The following is a 20,656-nucleotide window of genomic DNA, read 5'->3' as shown; positions in this document are numbered from 1 at the left end:
GGATGCTTGTTATTTCTTGAATTTTTACATTCACATGGGGAAGTATATTTCTTTGTCATTTGGCTTTGTTGTTATGGTTGGCACACTAGTATAATTTTCTTATGTCTTTCTCCTGAATTATTACAAGGAATAGTTTTCTGTGCCTTAGGTGTTTCAATATCATAGCACAAGCTGATGCTAATCTGAGACGAATGTAGTATTTACTGGGGTATCACCATCCCACTTCACAAGATGATCAGAGTCAACCTTCCCATGTCTGGGTGGATTGCGCTCCTGATGCAGATGTAGATGATGTCATAAAATATCAGCAGAAGTCAACATCCCCGTGGCAGTTTGCATTTTGTGAAACCTATTCTTTCTCAATATTTTTTTGATGATCTTTAAACATATTTAACAAACCAGATTTAACCCTGACATCCTCTGTAAGGTGCAGCATGCTTCAGAAGATCTCAATTTTCATTTTGTTCTTCTGATAAATCAGTTAGTTAAATAGAATTATATAGAACAGCAGAAAAATAATGCAATTATTATGTAGTGATATGATTCCAGTTTCAAAATATGTTTTTCACTGCAGAGATTCCATGGAACTCAGTAAACAGGAAAATGCATAATCTGACGGACTGAAACACAAGAATGTCTGAAACAGCTTAATTCATTAGAAGCTGACTTGTTTCTCAGGAAGGCCCTTAATGGAACTTCTTGCTGCATTTCTGATTAGCATCTTCAAAGCCACTGACAGCTGTCAGCCTTTGAAGCACAATCAGAAATATTAGTCTGTTTTTATTTCTTCGTAACTATTTTTAATTAAGGCTGTTACATGGAGAAAATACTTCTGGTTTAAATGATGCAGTCCTTTCATTGAGTCATACAAATGCAATTGAAATAATTTATCTGGAATCAAAGCAGTAAGTTTAAAGGGAAAGATTTGACTGACGTGGACCTCAGACCAGATGGGGCTTTATGATGAAAAAGGTTTAATCCCAGACCTGGAATAGTTTCCATCAGTGGAACAGTACAAAGCAATTCACATATTGCTTGCTAGAAATGATCTTATGCACAGTGATTTTCTCAAGACTTGCAAATGTGGCATTAGCTAATATTCAGAGAGATGCTTTCCTTTCATCCACCTGAGACTTAAGATTGCAGTACAGTTTTCGAATAGAAAATGAGAACTGCAACACCGATATAAGGTTCAGCTTCTAATTTGTATTCACTCTACATGTCACTGCAGGATGTGCACACACAGGACAACCGGTTCATGTAGTTATTAAGCTAGAAACACTTCTAACTAGCTCCTTTACATTTCAGCAAATAAATTAATGATAGCTTGGATATTTCTGAAATAATCATTATCAGTCCTTGGCCTATAGGTACATTCTGTCCAGTACGAATTCTCCTTAAAACCATTGCTAAATATTTAGTAATGTGAACAACAGCCCATGAAGTCAATGTGCCTTTCATGTATCACTTTAGAAAAAATGTTGCAAGGGTATTGCTGTTCAATTTACTCTCTTATCCTAAAGGAATACTACTCTAGGATCTTTACAATACGTGAACCTGAGCAAATACAGGACCTCGGTTTCATTTGGAACACTAAAGTAATGTCCCTGGATTGACTCTGAGGGAGATTAACATTGCCTTTCACAATAATTAATAACCAATCAATAAACTGTGATTAAGTGCTTTTCTGCTTCAAATTGATTGTCCACACACATGCACACAAGCATATTCGTTTTTTGTTCTGCTTTTTAACTAATTGAAAGGTTCTTTTTTTATAAAAATTGAAGCTTCAACAAAACACTTCTACTGTGTTTAAAGGAAAGATCTGGTGAAGATGTTTTCATTTCCTCACATACAGCTGGTTAGAATGTGCACTTTTTAGAATTCTTCATAATAGTCCTACTGACTTTTACATTTTGTCCCCCCATAATGAAGGTGGGATTCTTTTCATTTTTCACATTTTTGTTTTTCTATATATTTCTTTCTTTTCCCCTTCTTCATAGGAATAGCATTAATTCTATAAAGCAGCTCCATAAACCACCTAGGCTCTGTCCATGCTGATGTTCTGGCACCAAGCACCAACCACACCTATTTACCTGCACGGATGTCCAGCAGCTCCCAAAGAAATGTCCAGTCTCTCTGACCTTAAACAAGATCATCTCAGACAGTATCCTGTAATGGCTGAGGAATATGATAATGGGGCTGTGGAACTTTAATAAAACATAACAAGCTGATAATACTCAGCAGGTCGGACAGCAGCTATGAAGAGAGAATCAATGTTTCAGGTTGATGACTTTTCATCAGAAAGGAATGTAAATACTGCCTTTAGTCCTGCTTCATGGAGAAGAATATTTTGCAGTTAACTGATTAAAGAAGAAAGCTTGAGAAAATTTTGAAAGCTGGTATACCTTTGTCAGCCCAAGAAATATCCAAGGAGCTTTCTGTCAATGCATCTAATCAAGTCAATTCATTCTTAGGCATGTATAGCTTGAAGTTGAAGATGATATCGCTGAATCCCTTGGTTCCAACGGGGAACTTGACCTCATCAGCTGCCTTTATTTGTGTCAAGGTGAAACTGAACATTAATGGAGTAAAATCTTTGAAAGATCACAGAGTATAGTGTCACTAACAGCACTAAAATTCGAATTCATCATTAGGTCTTCTCCTTAAAGACATCACCACCTGGAGAAACGTGGCAATCAGGTGGATGGAACAATATCTAAATCACATCTCTTGTGACTTGGACATTTATCACTGATCCTTTTTTATCACTGAGTCAAGATCCTGGACTTCCCGATCTAATGTCATTTTAGGAATACCATCATCATATGGACTACAATGGTTCAATATGAAGGCCTATTACCATTTTTTCAACAGAAAATGGAAGCAATAAATACCAAATATGACATGACACTTGCATCTGAGGATATTTTCTTTCCATTCTTCTTCCTAGGCAGCCTTAGAAGACCAACAGTGACTTGCTTCCACTCCAATTTTTTGGTACCAAGGTCGCTAATGAGACCAGTGTAATCTCCCACAGATGGGACAGGAGTTGGCTGATGGGCCAGGCGGGTGGGAAGTTTGTGAGGTGGCACATTCCTTCTGCTTACATAGGGCTTTTGTGTGCTCCAGATACATGGTCTTGAGGTTCTCAGCACCATTCTGAATGCATCTTCTCCACTTTGAATGATCATGGACCAAAGGCTCCCAGCAGTCAGTGGGGATGTTTCACATTAAAGAAGCTTTGAGCACATCCTTGAAACTTTTTCTGCATCCACTAGTAATCTGCTCCTACAGCAAAGCTCAAGATACAGTGTTTTTTTTTCAGAGGCCTAGTGTCAGGCATGTTACCAAAGTGAAGAAAAGGATATTTGAAGATCAAGACCTCAGACCTGGCACAAAACTCATAGTTCATTGGTCAAAAGTGATCCCTGCCCTTCTATATATTTCTAAGACCTGGTCTACCTATGGCAAGCATCTCAAGCACTAAAAATACCACTAACAATGTCTCCCCAAAACCCTCCCAAATTCACTGGAAGAGGAAGGGAATCAACTTCAGCATCTTCTACCAGGCCAATATCCACAGCATTGAGCACCTAGCATTTTTTAAAGTACAGTTGATATTGTAAATCTCCTTCAGAGTCATGGGTTGCTTGAAAATGTTGATCTCCTCCAGTTGGTTAAAGTTTCTTAGTTCTAATGAAAAAATATTGTTTCAGTACTCCTTTCAGACATTCCACATAGAGCAGATTGTTCTTTCTTTAGCTCTACCCTTGATTTGTCTGCTTGTTTCACTCACAAGTCAATGAAGAACAGAATTCCTTCTTGAAGCAACAGTTGCATCTATGAAATTTTTTTTAATCAATTATCATCAACAACAAAATGGATCTCCCCCAGTAGATGAAAACCAAGTTGACTTCAATCACTAATCCTGAAGGCATATCTACTGAGATCTAGTTTCACAGACATCAGAAGCCCTTCTATACCTAATCTATCTACCATTTCTCAAAAGTAAGCTTAGGCAGAGAGTGCCAGCAAATTTTCATCACAGCTGAGTCTGGAACACCGTTTCAAGCAGCTGACACTGAAATCTTTATAGTCAGAAGGTTTTCCTACTACCCAAATGTCTCACTAGAACTGGCGCCCTGACTGAAATCAGGTAACTACTCTTTATAGCCTTGTGCATTACATTTACGGGTGAACCTATCAGGCGGTTCCAAGTTTTCTTTGGAGGATGTCTCCCAGGTGGCTTTAATATTGCAATCTTGTGTTAAGTTATTATGAGACAGGTCTCCCTCTCAATTACTGACCTTTTTGCTTTCTTGTGAACATCATTAACTCATTTATCTTTATTTGAAATAAATTTTTGCAAGGCAGAAATGCCCAAAGGATTCTGACCACTGCCAAATATTGATATTTCAACATGTTTTTCATTCCTTATTCTCATTTGAAAAAGGCAGCTAGAAGCTGCAGAAATCAAATTTCAAAATTCCTGTTGGAATATCTCCCAAAATTAATCCTACATTCCCACTGAATCTCCTTCATACTTAAAATTATGAAAGAATGCAATGCAAAGCAGCCAGTGATATGATAGTCTGTAATACTAAACTATGTATTTCTATTATCGTTTACCACATATGTTTCCATGTGTCAACTGTTGCCCAGCCTTCATTGGAGTATGTCTGCTTCTGACTATTTGTCTTTGGTATTTTGAAGTGTTGTGAACTTGGAGGCAATATCAGTCAGTGAGCAGAGGAGTTAAAGGACTTGGAATATGGTGTAGGATTGGAAAGGGCCACAGGGTTTTGAATGAACTGAAGTTTATGAAGGAGGATAGGAGACCAGCTGTTAATGAATATGGAGGTGATAATGGCAAAGCTGAGGCAGAAGAAGAAGTAATGTTACAAAGAGGTATTTCCCTGATGAGGACTGCACTACAACAGAATTTCAGGTTAATATTAATTAAGAGAGGCCATTGCTTGGGATGCTATGACAATGATTAAATAGGTAAGAATAACAAATGGAAGCAGCCCTGTTGAGATGGACAACAGAAAAGAAATACTTGAAGAACACAGTGTGATCAATGACAAAAGGCTTTAGAAAGAGATATCAAAGGATAAAACAGGAGCCTGTTCCAGGTCACACAGAATATCATTTGTGACTTTGGGAAGTCGGAGATGGAGTAGCAGTGTTCAAGGGCAGTGAGGTCAAAACCTTTATGGGGGAGGTGGTGGTGATGATACTGGCTTTGAAAGGGAAGAGTACAGTACCTTTGGGCACTGAATCATTGAAAGATCTAAATACTACAGCATGAGGACATCACAAAATGTTTCACAGCCAATAAAGGGCCTTTTTGAAGTGTCATCACTGTTGTAATGTTGGCATACCTGCCAGTAACATTGCACACTGGCAAGTCTCACGAGCACCAATGAGATAAATGACCAAATAATTTGGTTTAATTTGTGGAAGGAAAAATATTGCCTGGGACATTGAAAGAACTCTAGTTTGCTTCTTTACGTCATGCTATGGGATGTTTTCCTTCAGCCACAGACTATAATTGGGCTCAGGTTAACTCATGTCTCAACTGAAACATGGAATACTCGACAATGCAACATTCCTTTAATGCTGCACTGGAGCATCATTCCAGATTACGTACTCATCACACTGTTGAAGAGGGAGTCTACTTGGTGGGTGAAAGTTATGTGTGAATCCTGACCAGCTTCAATTTCTTTCAAGAAATGGTTTCAAACATAGAAGAGCAGAAAGTTCATCTTCTCTTCTAAATCCTCTTTATTTGATCATGTTTATTAATCATCTTTCTAAAGGATTCTGTTTCGTGATTTTGCTTTCAGGGAATGCCAGCTCAGTTGAACATATTTGACCATTTTGTTTTATAACTTCTGTCAGCTTGAGATTAAAACTCAAGCAGCTGTGTGTGAAGAAAATTCAGGAGTTCCTAAAATGGGCTGTATTTACTTGTTGATTATTTAAATGTACATTGAAAAGTAGCTCCCAAAACAAATGGTAATTTTAGTCATACTGATTATAAAATTTAGACATGATCATCACCAAATGCAAACTTGTGATTGAATGCTATGTTTAAAACAGAGTGTTGCTACTTTCACAGACCATTGGGGAGTTGGAGACCCAAGTCCACCAGCTACGTGAAGAACTTATCCAGGTTAATTCACAACGAAAGCAGCAGTTGGTTGAGCTGGGGCTGCTACGTGAGGAGGAGAAGCAGAAAGCTTTGCGTGATCATGAAGCTACTGTCAACAAGCTGAAAGCTGAGATGGAAAGGATGAAGTTGGAGTTGCAGAAGACGAATGCAGCTGAAATGGAAAAGGCTGTTGAACAGGTAGACTGTTCTTTCCTGTGCTTGTACTTTCTACATTTAAACACTGACAATGGTCAATGGGCCAATTTGTGCATGAATGAATGAAGCAGGTGGTACAAGAAGCTCAGGTCACTTTAACTAATGGACCTTCACAATAGCACTGTGCACTCATATCTCATCTCAGAAATGGCAAAATATTTCAGGACGTTTCACTGGAACGATTATCAAACAAATTTGACAGTGCCACACAGGTGACTGTAAGTTTGGTTAACAGCATAATCTTTAAGGAGTTTGTTAGAGAGGTGGAGAAATTTGGGGAGGGAGTTCTGGAGCTTAGATGTATTTTTGATGTTTTAGATGGTCATATTTTTCAGTAGATTTCAATTATTACTTAATAAATATTAGTTACGAAGAGCTTACATTTATGATGATTTACAAGATTAAGGAACTTATTCCATTTTTAATCAAGTAGTTTGGAATAATATAAGAAGGGATGGATAGGAATTTTAAATTGTTGCATTAAAATATTTTTCCTTATCTTTTTCCAAGGATTGTAAAAAAAAATGCTACAAATAATTCTCTGGTTGTGCCCAGTTTTGGAATGCATCTGTGAAATTCAGTGAAAATGATTATTTTTGAAAAGTCAAACAGTTGAGTCTAATTTAGTCGGTTCTTTAATCATCAGACTTTAAATGTCATGCACTTGGAGTGTTATTGGCTGAATTCTGATGTATTTTCACTGCTGCAGTCATGTTCAAACAGAGAAGCGAGCATAATTTTCTTTGCAACTTGAAATGGCCAGTGATGCTATTGTCTAGCTATGATAAACCAAATGGGAATAATAAAGGGCATTCCAGTCATGGTGCCAAGGAGCTTACAGGTTCACCATAAACCGGCACATCCACTTTTCACTGACAGAAAATGCTATTGTTTTTAGTCTCCAAGCCTTCAGAGTTTGAGATTTTCTGGCATGCCTTTAATTGCTTGCAATAGAAGATACATGAGTGTATCAAGAGATTATTTTTGTCCCGGTTAAATGATTCATCCTGCAGGAGAAATGATTTAGGAACTGATGGGTTAAAGTCATATGTCAATAGTCAATGGGGATGTTTTCTCATGAGAAAGTCTAAGCACATGAATATATTTCAATGTGATTCTGATTGAAGTGTTTTGTGGTCTCTTACTTTTTTTTACAAGGCTCTAAACAAACAAAGTTGAAAGTAACTAGTCAGTACAATATTATCTGTGATGAGAAATGCTGAATTGTGAGTTGCTCACCAAGGGCAAGAATGGGAACATCACATGGCTTGCTAAATAGACACATAAGGAAAATTTCATTGGTAAATAAAAGGATGAGGAAAGCAGGACAGGATTCTTTTCTGAGTGAGGGCCCAGGACCCTGAGGTGGGCCACGGGATGTCAAAAAAAAGGGTTGTTATCTCTGCCACTTTAAATAAACGCCAGTCCAGAGACAGAAGAATTTGCTATAATTATTGCGTCACATGGGAGAATAATTTGGTTAAAGTAGTCGCCTGAGAAAAAGTTTGTAAACCACTGATCTAGAGGCACAGTGGACGTGATTTTCACCACATGACAAGTTCAGTGGAAATGTAGAGCGCAGCATCAACCACCCTGTGTGGCCTCTTTCAATCTCACCAAAACTTTGGACTCCTTCGACTTGGAGGGACTGGAAATGCACCTCAAGTTTGGCTGCCCACAGAAATTTGTCTCCATCTTACATTTGATTCATGATGGTGTGCAAGCTATGGTCTTAATCAACAGGTTTGTCATAGAGCCAACCCATCTAAAGACCAGAAATAAAAATGGAAAATGCTAGAAACCATCAACAAGTCAGGCAGCAGCAATGGAAAGAGAAAGAGAGTTAATGTTAGGCTGCCTAATATTTGTTAAGTGTTTGCAACACTTTCCTTTCCAATTTCAGATTTCCAGCATCTGCAGTTCTTTTGACTTTTAGTGAAGATCAATTTCAAATAAGGTTGCATCATTCCCCTGACACTTTTTCAGTCTTTCCTGCCACATTGCTGCACCCGCCTTCAATAAAATGTCTCGCAGTAGCGGAACGAATCTTTAGAACTTGTGAGAAACTATTCAACCCATAGCAAATCCCCTCCAGAATCATGGTCACTCTGACATCCTCAATTATTCTGCAGTATGCTGATGTCACTTGAATTTCCAAGTGCTGAGAAGCTGAGCTCCAAACCATTGTCGATGCTTTCACTGAAATATGTCAAAGGATGGGCCTTACACTTAAGATGCACAAGATAGAGGTCCTTGAACAACCTGTTCCCACTGTACAAAACTACCCTCTGACAATAAAGATTTATGCTGAGACCCTGGAAAATATGGACCACTGCGCATTTCTTGGGAGCCATCTCTTGGTGAAGGCAGACATCAGTGATGAACAACATCATCTGCATAGTCTTTGACCAACTGAGGAAAAGGGTGTTGAACTGACCTCAAACATGACCCAAAACTGATGGTCTACTGGGTAGCAATGATCCCTATGCTCCAGTATGCTTCTGAAACTTGGGTCACATACAGCAAGCAACAGCAGTAATGCACTAGAGAGATGCCATCAGTGATGTGAATCATCAGCAGAACCTTCTCCTAGACCAACGTCACCATCACTGAGGGCCTAATTACACTCAGTTTCCACTGTTGGGTAGGCCACATCTTTTGCTTGCCTGTCATCAGCCTACTGAAGCTGACGCTCTATTCCAGATGTTTGAAAATATTTCCAGAAAACACAGAGGAAATGATTCAAAGTAATCCTCCAAGATTCCTTGAAAAAAATTGCAACATCCTACTGACTCCTGAGAACCTCTGTCCACGATAGTTCAAGGTGGAGAAAAGACATTTAGGATGACACTGAGAACCTTGGGTCCATGCATTGGGAGAGTCTGTGTGTAAACAATGGAAGGTAATGAATACCTGGAAGAACAGGACCTCATTTTCCATTTTGGAACCTTGCAGTCTAATGGCATGAACACTAAATTTTCCCATTTTAAGTAATCCCCACAACCTCCCCCCCAACCATGCCTCTTCTTTTCTTCCCTTTCCTAGCCTATCTCTCTTTTTTTCCCCCCTTTTTTCCTCCTTACCTTTGACCCATCCCCCAGTGGATCTGCTCTCCCCTCCTCCTCCTCCTCCTCCTCCTCCTCCTCCGCACCAACAACTCCAGTGCTTAAACAGAAGAAACAATCCTTAGCAAGAGATTCCAGGGTACAAAGTACATCCTGAAGAAGGGTCCTGACCTGAAACATTGACCGCCTGCTTTTCTCCACCGATGCTGCCTGGCCTGCTGAGTGCCTCCAGCATCGTAGTGTTTTTCATCTAGATTCCAGCATTTGCAGTCCTTTGTTTCTCTAATCTAAAGGGTTTCATGTCTGTTGAAAATGGACATGTGCCAGAGGACAGGAGAGTAAAAGGAGATGCATCCAGTGTGAGGTTATCCACTGTGGAAGGGAGAATATATGAAATGAAACCACAAAATTTTACCCTACAAAGGAATCTGGGGGTCCTTGTACATGACGCACAAAGAGTTAGCATGCAGATACTGTAACTGGGGAGGCTAATGAAATGTTGGCTTTTGTGTATGGAGTTCACAAGTATGGAAGTTTTGATGAAACTTTACAGAGCGCTAGTGCGACTGCACCTGGAGTACTGCATCTGATGTTTGTCTCCATATTTCAGGAATGACATATTTGCATCAGAGACAGTGTAGAGAGGGTGCACTAGGTTGATTCCCAGGATGAGGGGGTTGATATATGAAGAAAGTTAGACCTATGCTCATTGAAGTTTAGAAGAATGAAATGTGATTATATTGAAACACATAAGATTCTGAGGGAGATTGACAAGGTGAGTGCTGAAAGGGTAGTTTCCATACTATGGGTTTTTAGAGCTTGGAGGCATTGTTCAGAATAAAGAGTTGCACATTTAAGATGAGCAAAAGTAGGAATTTCTTCTGTTGGAAGGTTTGACATTTTGGAATTCTCTATTGCAGAGAGCTGTGGAGGAGTCTTTGAATATGTTCAAGGCAGAGGTTAGCAGACATTTGAAATACAAGGGAATCAAGGTGAATGAGAGAGAGCACAAAATTGTACTGAGGCCAAGATCGCATCAGCCAAGTCCGTATTGAATGGCAGAGCAGGATTGGCAGATCCTGTTTCTAATGTTCTTGTTTAGGTAGCTACAGGCCACTTGTGGTCACAAAGATTATGAAATCTTAAAGTCAAATTAAATATCTCTGTGTGAAAAAAAGATTAGATGCAGCCAAAGCAGATTCCAGTAAAGGAGATTGAGAAATCTTCCGAGGAGATGATGGCCAAGCAGAACAGGAGAAAGGCAATTGTTTTATCTTAACAGACCACCAGAGAACACTTGACTTTCACCATGTTGCAGGCTACTTGAAAACATGAAGGATCTGGAAAGAAGGAATAGGATATACATGAAGTAACTGAGGATAGAATTATTTATTAAATTAGCTGACACGATGGTCAGGAAGGAAAGTTGGTCTCAAGGCAGTTTAAAAGGAATGGCTTCAAAGGAACAGGAAATGAGTTTTATGGATGACATAAGCTTGGAAAAGACAAGAGAGAAAATGGAACTGGGCAGACATGTAGACTGAACAAAGACCCTGGATGGAGGTTTGGAAAGGAAAAGGTGGAGAAATAGGAGACTTATGATCAATGGATGGTGCCAGTCTTACAGTCAAGGAAGTCCTTAGGCTCCTTGTGTGCTGTTGGTGGAGAAAGTGAAGAATGCAAAGGAGAGATTTTTATATAGATGGTGATGAGAAAAGAAGTGTGGATGGTTTTGACAGAAGTGAGTAGGACCTAATGTTTAATCTGTTCCAGGCAGATTTGATAATGGACAGATAAATCGACAGTGAATCAGATATGCTGTAGTTTCTGCCCCACCTAACTGAGAAAGTGAAGATGGTGGCCATGCCAGGTATAAATAAACAAAATGCGAGGGTGTGAAACTTCTTTTAAGATCATGGACATGAAACATGGAAAGGGGCGAATGGTTTAACAAATCAGCAGCCCAGGAAGGGTGATTCACATGGATGGCACCTGGTGTAAAGAAACAAAGACCATAAGAAGAGACTTGAAAGATTATGACTGATGGATTCATGACAATTTAATTGAGGTGTTTAATATAATGAAGGATGGAACACGATGGGTAGAACAGTTGTTTCCAATAAATGAGGGAACATACATATAAATACACAGTAAGGAAAGGAATCAGTATTTACACCAAAATTACACAGGTAATTTGCATTTGTGTGGGGCTTTTTGGAACATCCCAAAACATTTTATAGAATTTTTGGAGTTTGATAATGTTGTAATGTAGGAAATGTGACTTGGTCAATTTGCATAGCACTAGGAACAACAGCCTTTCCATATTTCTATATTTCCTCACGATGTAGAAGGAGGCTGTTCAGCCCATTGAGTCTATGCCAGCTCTCAGCACAATCTCCTTCCCCCAGTACTTGTAACCTTTGAAAGTGAGTAGGCAATCCTTTGGAGTGACAATGCTTGACAGAGGATTCCTCATCCTTATTTGAAATAGTGCCATGGGATCTTTTTCGTCCACCTGAGTAAGAAAATAGTGTCTTGGTTTAAATGTCTCATCCAAAAGATAGTATCTCTGGCAATACAACACTCCCTCAGTTATGCACTTGACTGTTGGCTGAAATTATATGCTCAGTTTCTTTCTGGTAGGCAGGTGCCATGTTGGCTTCATAATGTGTTAAAATGATCTCCCACAGTTTCAGAAAGTGGGCAGGCACAGTAGTGTAGCGGTTAGCGTAATGCTATTACAGCGCCAGCAACCCAGGTTCAATTCCCGCCGTTGTCTGTAAGGAGTTTGTACGTTCTCCCCATGTCTGCGTGGGTTTCCTCTGGGTGCTCTGGTTTCCTTCCACATTCCAAAGACGTACGGGTTAGGAAGTTGTGGGCATGCTACGTTGGCGCCGGAAGCGTGGCGACACTTGCGGGTTGCCCCCAGAACACCCTACGCAAAGATGTATTTCACTGTGTGTTTCAATGTACATGTGACTAATAAAGATATCTTATCTTATCATTGAAGTATTGTTGCGAACCCATCTGCGACTATGATTATGGTAATTCAGTTCAATAACCAATCTTTGCACTTGTTGCTTAAATGGAGATTTCCCAAATGTAGCCAGAAAAGAAATTAAAATTAATCTTAATTATTTGTCCTGAGTTTTACAAAGACAGTGAATGATATTTTTTCAAAATTGAGTGGACTTCTTTAGATGAAGGTTTCTTCTGTGCATAAGAAAAAGAAAAAAACCTCAATATTCTTCTTAAAGATGTTTTCAATTTTACTGTATGAAGAAACCTCTCCAGAAACCTGAAGAACAACTGATGAAACAAATTATATTAGTGGTTTGTTGATTCTAATGCTGTCAGCCTATGTGTAGCCAGGGTTCCCTAGCTATGATACTGCCTGATCATCACATTTCAAGCTGAGGATTCTTCAGGAGCAAGGCAAATGATTCTGTGGTGTTAAAAAGTCGTCTGTGTATTATATCAGACATATTGTGGGGATACATTCTTTCAAAAACTTTAGTAGTAGATTATCTTGGTATACATCTGTTAAGTTGAGCCCTTCTTATTTTGCTGCATGCCACAGGTACACATCGTCCACTTTAGAATTTAATTTACATGATGCCTTTTGACACACCAATGTGTGGCCGAGAAGCAACAAAGTGAGATATTGGCAGAAGCTACCTGGAACCAGTCAGGTTTTATGATGCCCTGCTGCTTGTGCAGCAAAGTGAACAAGAAGGTGAGAATTTGCTCCTGGTGCATTCACTGCAGGTACCCAGAAACTGTACCAGCCATACAGTTCCAGTCACATTGCTTCAGTTGTTCCAGCCACTTGGTCACTTGTGCAAATCTTATCATTTGTTTTCTGAATTTTATTCTTTACAATCTTGTGGTTCAATGGATAATAGTCTCACCTGAGTCAGTAGGGTAAGTTTCAAATCCCATTCAAGAGGCCTGAGCGCCAACACCAAAGACGCCATGCCTTTTCGCTATCAAATTATTGTTAGTACGCAAATCAGGTGCCACATTTCTTAGATCACAACAGCAACTAACTTAAGAAATACTTCAAATGAGGAAAATCACTTTTGGATGTCCTGAGCTCCTGAAAGATGCTGCAGTAATTTAAGATCTTTTTCTTTCAATCTGAATGTCATTGATGGCAATAGAATCTATCAGTGACTTGTAACTAAAATTATTCAGGGACCAACACCTAAAGCGAATCTGCCTTACAAATAACACAAGTTTTCTAGAAACCTACAAGAATTAAGGATGCTGGTGAACCATAAGAGAAATATAACTAACCCAGTGTATAAAGGAAGAAATTCAATCTTCATATAATGAAAAGGCTTCTTGGAAGCCAAGACACTAAATATTGGAACAAAAGTCTTATAATGTTAAGATCCAGAATGAAGTTAAGGCATGAATTTCAGTTTAAAATTTTAAAGGAATTTAGACAAAGCAAGGAATTTTGTGTGACAGATGTTCAAATTTCAAAAACCTTGTATAGAAACAGAATGGTTTTAATAAGAATGCAGCTGCTTTCTAAAGATGAGGAAGGATCACATTTCAAATATGAGATAGCCAGAACCTAGTTATTTTGGTTTTATTTCTGAAGCACCAGTCTTTGGATGTCTTTGGGTTTTCTCTTCAAAGATGCGCTGTCACATGAGAGTCAAATTTTGCACACACAATGCCATTCTTCATTCTCCTTGGTGCACTGGTGTCTTTGCATGTAGTCAGTCCTGTGAAGATTTGAATTTTTATTGCAGCATTCTGTCTCCTGAGTTTTACCTAAAGCTTTGAAGTGTTTTTTTTGAAGTGAAATTGTTTAGGTGTTTTTCATGGCTGGTGGTCTGATATTAGTCACCTGATCCCCATGGACCAGCAATAGCACTCCTGTCTTTTTTTGACAGTCATGATACATAGGTAATTGTGTGTTGGTGGGGGTAGGGAAAGGTAACGGATATATATCTTACTGATTTAGTGGGAGGGGGCCTGTGTTTAAGCTCCAATTTCAAATGTTCATATGTTAACATTGTTGAAATATTTCTTCCTTGCATAGTATATGAAGTTGAGCGCCACTTCTCAGCTAAGAAAATGAAACCTCACCTCAATTTACTTATTAATTCCTTCAAATGAACCCTTAAAAGATAGGGCGAGACTGATTTTCTGTCAGATATTGTACTTGCATAGCAAGGATCAAAGAGAAACAGAACTAGTTGCTGCTTTTATAACTTCTTTCATGGCACCAACCTGTGGCTGAGTGTATAATATTAAAGTGCTGTGATCATGTGCTATTCAGTGTCTGATGCGTGTGGATCACCACACTAGCATCTAATGTGTGTACAGCTCAGAGTGACCATCAAATAACCCCATTAAACCGGTGGTATAAATCAAGATTTTTGTTCAATAGGTGAGGTGTGTCAAGTTGAAGGAAAGAAAGGTACATGTCTGTAGAAAGTTCCCTTCTCCTTTACAGCCAGTTGAACACTTTTCGAAAGGTCATCACTGTTGTAGGAAACACAACAGACAATGCATATAAAGCAAGTTCCCACTAATATCAATATGATAATGACCAGATAACACACACAAAATGCTGAAGGAACTCAGCAGGTCAGGCAGCATCTATGGAGGGAAATAAACAGTCAATGTTTCTGGTTGGGACTCTTCATCAGGACTGTTTATTTCCCTCCATAGAGGCTGCCTGACCCGCTGAGTTCCTCCAGCAGTTTGTGTGTGTTGCTCCAGATTCCAGCATCTGCATAATCTCTTGTGTCTCTGTTTTGCTGCTTCAATGACCAGATAATCTTGTTTTCTTTGTGAAGTAATGGAGGAATAAATATTGGCCAATAGAACAGAAATAATGCCTCTACGGATACTGTGGAATCTTTTGCATCCACTTGAAGCAGAAACCAGCATTCTTTTATCCAAAAGATGGCTCCTCTGAAAGTGCAGCACTCCCTCAATAAAGCATTAGAGTCTCAGCCTAGATTTTTTGTGGCTCAGGCAGGCATGCTGCCTACGGATCCACGACTGACATCTTACATGGGTAACATCACCTATATGAATGCTGGCTACAGGTGACTGCTGTTGTGGAAACACCTGCCAAAGGACAATATTATAGAAACATAGAAAAACTACAGCACAATTCAGGCCCTTCAGCCGACAAAGCTGTGCCGAACATGCCCCTACCCTAGAAATTACTAGGCTTACCAATAGCCCTCTATTTTTCTCAGCTCCATATGCCTATCCAACAGTCTCTTGAAAGACCCAATCGTATCTGCCTCCACCACCGTTGCTGACAGCCCATTCCACTCACTCACCACTAGATATAGAGGAGATGTCAGGGGTAAGTTTTTTACTCATACCCCTGACATCTCCTCTATATCTACTCCCCAGCACCTTAAACCTATGTCGTCTTGTGGCCACCATTTCAGCCCTGGGGAAAAGCCTCTGACTATCTACCTGATCAATACCTCTCATCATCTTATACACCTCTATCAGGTCCCTCCTCATCCTCTGTCTCTCCAAGGAGAAAAGGCCGAGTTCCCTCAACCTGCTTTTATAAGGCATGCTCTGCATTCCAGGCAGGATCCTTGTAAATCTCCTCTGCACCCTCTCTATGGCTTCCTCATCCTTCCTGTAGTGAGGTGACCAGAACTGAGCACAATACTCCAAGTGGGGTCTGACCAGGGACCTATATAGCTGCAACAATACCTCTTGGCTCCTAAATTCAATTCCCTGATTGATGAAGGACAATACATCATATGCCTTCTTAACCACAGAGTCTACCTGCGTAGCCGCTTTGAGCGTCCTATGGACTCGGACCCCAAGATCCCTCTGATCCTCCACACTGCCAAGAGTTCTACCATTAATACTATATTCCGCCATCATATTTGACCTACCAAAATGAACCACTTCACACTTATCTGGGTTGAACTGCATCTGCCATTTCTCAGCCCAACTGTGCATCCTATCTATGTCCCTCTGTAACCTCTGACAGCCCTCCAAACTATCCACAACACCCCCAACCTTCGTGTCATCCGCAAACTTACTAACCCACCCCTCCCTCATCCAGGTCATTTATAAAAATCACAAAGAGTAAGAGTCCCAGTACGGATCCCTGAGGCACACCACTGGTCACCGACCTCCAGTCAGAATACGACCCTTCAACAACCACTCTTTGCCTTCTGTGGGCCAGCCAGTTCTGGATCCACTCTGCAATGCCCCCTTGGATCCCATGCCTCCTCACTTTCTCCATGAGCTTTGCATGGGGTACCTTATCAAACGTCTTGCTGAAATCCATATACACTACATCTACTGCTCTCCCTTCATCGATGTGTTTAGTCACATCCTCAAAAAATTCAATCAGGCTCGTAAGGCAGGACCTGCCCTTGACAAAGCCATGCTGACTGTTCCTAATCATATTATACCTCTCCAAATCCTGCCTCTCAGGATCTTCTCCATCAGCTCACCAACCACTGAGGTAAGACTCACCGGTCTATAATTCGCTGGGCTTTCCCTACTCCCCTTCTTGAATAAGGGAACAAGATCCGCAACCCTCCAATCTTCTGGAACCTCTCCCATCTCCATCGATGACGCAAAGATCATCGTCAGAGGCTCCGCAATCTCCTCCCTCGCCTCCCACAGTAGCTTGGGGTACATCTCATCCAGTCCCGGCAACTTATCTAACTTGATGCTTTCCAAAAGTTTCAGCATCTCCTCTTTCCTAATATCTACATGCTCAAGCTTTTCAGCCCGCTGCAAGTCCCCACTACAATCCCTCAGATCTTCTTCCGTGGTGAATACTGACGTAAAGTATTCATTAAGTACCTCCGCTATTTCTTCCAGATCCATACACACTTTCCCACTGCTGCACTTGATAGGCCCTAGTTACTATGTTGCCTAGTTACCAGTTAATAAAATAAGAACAAAAGAAATAGAAGCAGGGGTTGGCCATTTAGCTCTTGCACTTGCTGTCCATCCAATAAGATCATGGCTGATCCTTCTTCTCAGCCTTGCTTGACTGAACTAACCCATACTTCTCTAATCTTTGTAGATAATAGTCCAGGTGTGACAAGAGCAGTAAAACATTTTTATTCTTGTACTCAAATCCTCTTGCAATTAAGACCAATATAATGTCTGTCTTCCTTATTCCTGTACATGGATATTAACTTTCGATGATTTGTGTCCCACTGGGCACCAACATCTTTCAATCACTTACAATTTATAAAATATCTTCTTTTTCTATTATTTCTCTAGAGTGGATGTCTTCTTGTTTTTCCACATCATATTCCATTTGCTGTGTCCTAACCCATTCACTAATTCTGCTATGGCTCCCTTTCTGCAGCCTCCCGACAATTCCACAGCTTAGTGTAATTGGTAAACTTTGACAGATGACACCTGATTGCCCTCATCCAGGTCATCAGTACAGATTGTGAAAAGCTGGGTTCCAGCACCAACCTCTGCCGCACCCTGCTCATCACTACCTCACAACCCTGTCATGCTAGTTGCACCATGACATATGGTTCATGAATTTATTTGGCCTTACAATGCTTCACTATTCTCTTCACACCTAGAATGCTTTACTATATCTCATTGTATCATTAAGATATGTTTTGTCATTGTAGTAAGTTGATAATACAGTGGTGTGGACCCAGTATACTAAAGCACTTCATACGTTGTAAAATTAGAAAAAACTTTGATGAATATTTATAAAGTAAAAGGGTAACTAATGGAAAAGTAGAACTAATTAAAGACCAGAAGGTACATGAAGACAGAAGACATGGCTATGATTCTTAATGAGTACTTACTGTGTGTCTTCACAAAAGAGTAGGATGTTAGGGTGATAATTGAGGAGGAGCAGCATTTTAAGGTGTGGAATGAGACGAGCAGAGAGCAAAATAATCCTTGGGGTTTAGCATCCTTGAAAGTGAATGATCACCAGGCTCAGAGGTTGGGTAGGACAAGCAAGGAAATTACTTGCAGAGGTTCCGACATCACCTTCCAGTCCCCTATGGCTACACGTGGTGTCAGGAGACTAGAAGACTGCTGATATGGTTAATTTGCTTAAGGAAGGAATAAGGGATAGACCCAGTATTTGTTGGCTATTTAACTTTCATTTTCTTTACGAGGTGAAGCATGGAGAGGGAGATCACATTACAACGGTATAAAACACTATGTAGGCCACAGGTGAAGGACCATGGTAACTTTACAGGAAGGGTGTGATATAACTAGAGGGGGTAAATAGGAGGTTTGTGAGGCTATTGCCAAAAGTGGAGAATTTTAATTGCTGGAAGATTGGTTAGGTTCAGGTTGATTTCTGTTGAACAGAGAAAACTGATGGGAGATTTCTTTGAACTGTATAAGATGACAACATGTTGAGATAACATGAATAAGAAGATTCAATTTCCATCAGAAGAGAGGCCAGTGACTATTGGGCAGAAATTTAAGGATGTTACTTAGGAGCTCAGGAAAAAAAATAATGGAAGGCATTTTGTGGGTACAGAAGACTTAATTCCCTTAACTGAAAGGTCAGTATTCATGGAGCAGAAGGATTAGAGGGGAATTAAGGGGTAAAAAATGTACAGGATTAGAGGATGGAACTCACTGATGAAAGGGTGGTGGAGACAGAAACCCAAATCACATTTACAAGTTGCTTGCATGAGCATTTGCCGCACCATAGACCGAGCGTAATTAGAGACATATTTCTGTTTTCTCTGCGTGGATGTGTGACCTTCTCACCCACCCCTTCTGTCCTCACTGCCCTCACTGCTTAATACAGGCACTGAATGCAAAGGCGGAAGTCCACTTTCACCCAAGTTGACCACCTGCCCCACAATGCGAATAGAGTGCCTGAAGCTGTAATACTAAAATCAGAATCACAGCCACCCACCGTTTCCATGAGAAATCCACCTGTCACATTACTGGTTGACCAGGTAACATCTGTTCACCGACTGCTTGTGCTTGACATTTCCGTTCTGTTGCTTCTGCCTTGACCTGAGTAACAGATCAGTCACACCACAAAATTACACAGACGATCTTGTCTGGTGAAGGCAATTATTTTTGCAGCTGGACTTTATACCCACTGTGTGGAACAGCACCTTAGATTCCTCGCCGAGGGAGAGAAGTTGGGATATGTTACATTGCACAATGTTACAATTGCTGAGTTTTAGTTAGTCTTAGGCTTGTCCTAGACTTGACAGGAACATGGAGGAGTCGAGACTTATTAGGAATAGACAGGGAAGTGGAGTTGAAAGGGGAATCTGATAGCAGCGCTGACTCAAGGGGCCAAATGGTCAACTCCTGCTTTTGTTTCTCATGCCCTTGTATTCTCAGATGGTGTGTGAATATCAGGCATGGTTTTCTTCATCAGTGAATATTTCAGCACAGCTTCAGCTGAGAGATAAAAGCTCTGACTATACACTTTGTGGCTCATTATTACCTAATCATTATTCATTATAAGACCTCAGTGTTCATTGGGCAGGAGTACACAAATACTGAAATGGCAAAAAGTAAACCATGTAATCTTCACTTTAAAGATGCTTAAGATCAAAATATTGTCCAGCAATGAGCCTTAGAACAAAACTAGAAGGATGTTTGTGATGGAATCTTATTGTATTGGAGGTTCTATAGTCACTATTCTACTTAATGTGTAACTGCATCTTTTAACAAGCCTATTTATTGCATTCCTTCATGTTGTGCGGATCTGTGTGTCTTGTTAACTTTATGCAAACTCTCACATTTACAGCTGGGGCTTTGAGCTTGTAATTGTTCTGTATCGTATGCACGAGCTACAACTGCAAATTGCTTCAGCGGATGCTAATCCTCAGGTCCCAAACTTTTGTTTGCAGTGCCCCATTTCATAGAGATTTATTTTTTGTGACTTCATTCTCCATTTCTCCCTATAAGCTTTGCAGAGAAACTTACTAGCTTTTAATTATTGCTTCCCCTTCGAACGTCACCCTGCACTTTCTTCATCCCCACACCACCCTCCCCACCACTCTACTTTGAAAACCTAGGTGTTATACAGATTAAATACTAACCAATGCCCAGTGAAATTGCTCACAGTTAGAAATTAGTTTCCTTTTTGCCCTTCACCTTAAGTTCATGTGATTATTGATTGAATACTTGTGCGGGGCTGTAGAATAGATCGATATTCTCAATGACTGGGGTGGTACTAGAGCTAAGTCAACGTAGGGCACTTCCATCTTTGCTA

At 40.1% G+C, this 20,656-nt stretch overlaps 1 protein-coding gene across 5 annotated transcripts in view; it reads left to right on the top strand.

The window, feature by feature from the left end:
• Window positions 1–20,656, top strand: part of cep112 (centrosomal protein 112) — a 408,417-nt gene that overhangs the window by 258,008 nt on the left and 129,753 nt on the right. For all 5 annotated transcript variants that reach the window (XM_052032681.1, XM_052032683.1, XM_052032682.1 and 2 more), the window contains one exon: window positions 6,128–6,358. In XM_052032681.1, coding sequence (XP_051888641.1) covers window positions 6,128–6,358 — 231 coding nt within the window. The remainder of the gene's footprint in view (window positions 1–6,127; window positions 6,359–20,656) is intronic.

Source organism: Pristis pectinata, chromosome 18 (genome assembly GCF_009764475.1).
Source record: "Pristis pectinata isolate sPriPec2 chromosome 18, sPriPec2.1.pri, whole genome shotgun sequence".
NCBI lineage: Eukaryota > Metazoa > Chordata > Chondrichthyes > Rhinopristiformes > Pristidae > Pristis > Pristis pectinata.
Note: the sequence above shows the minus strand (reverse complement) of the source record. Positions and strands in the feature narration are given on the sequence as shown.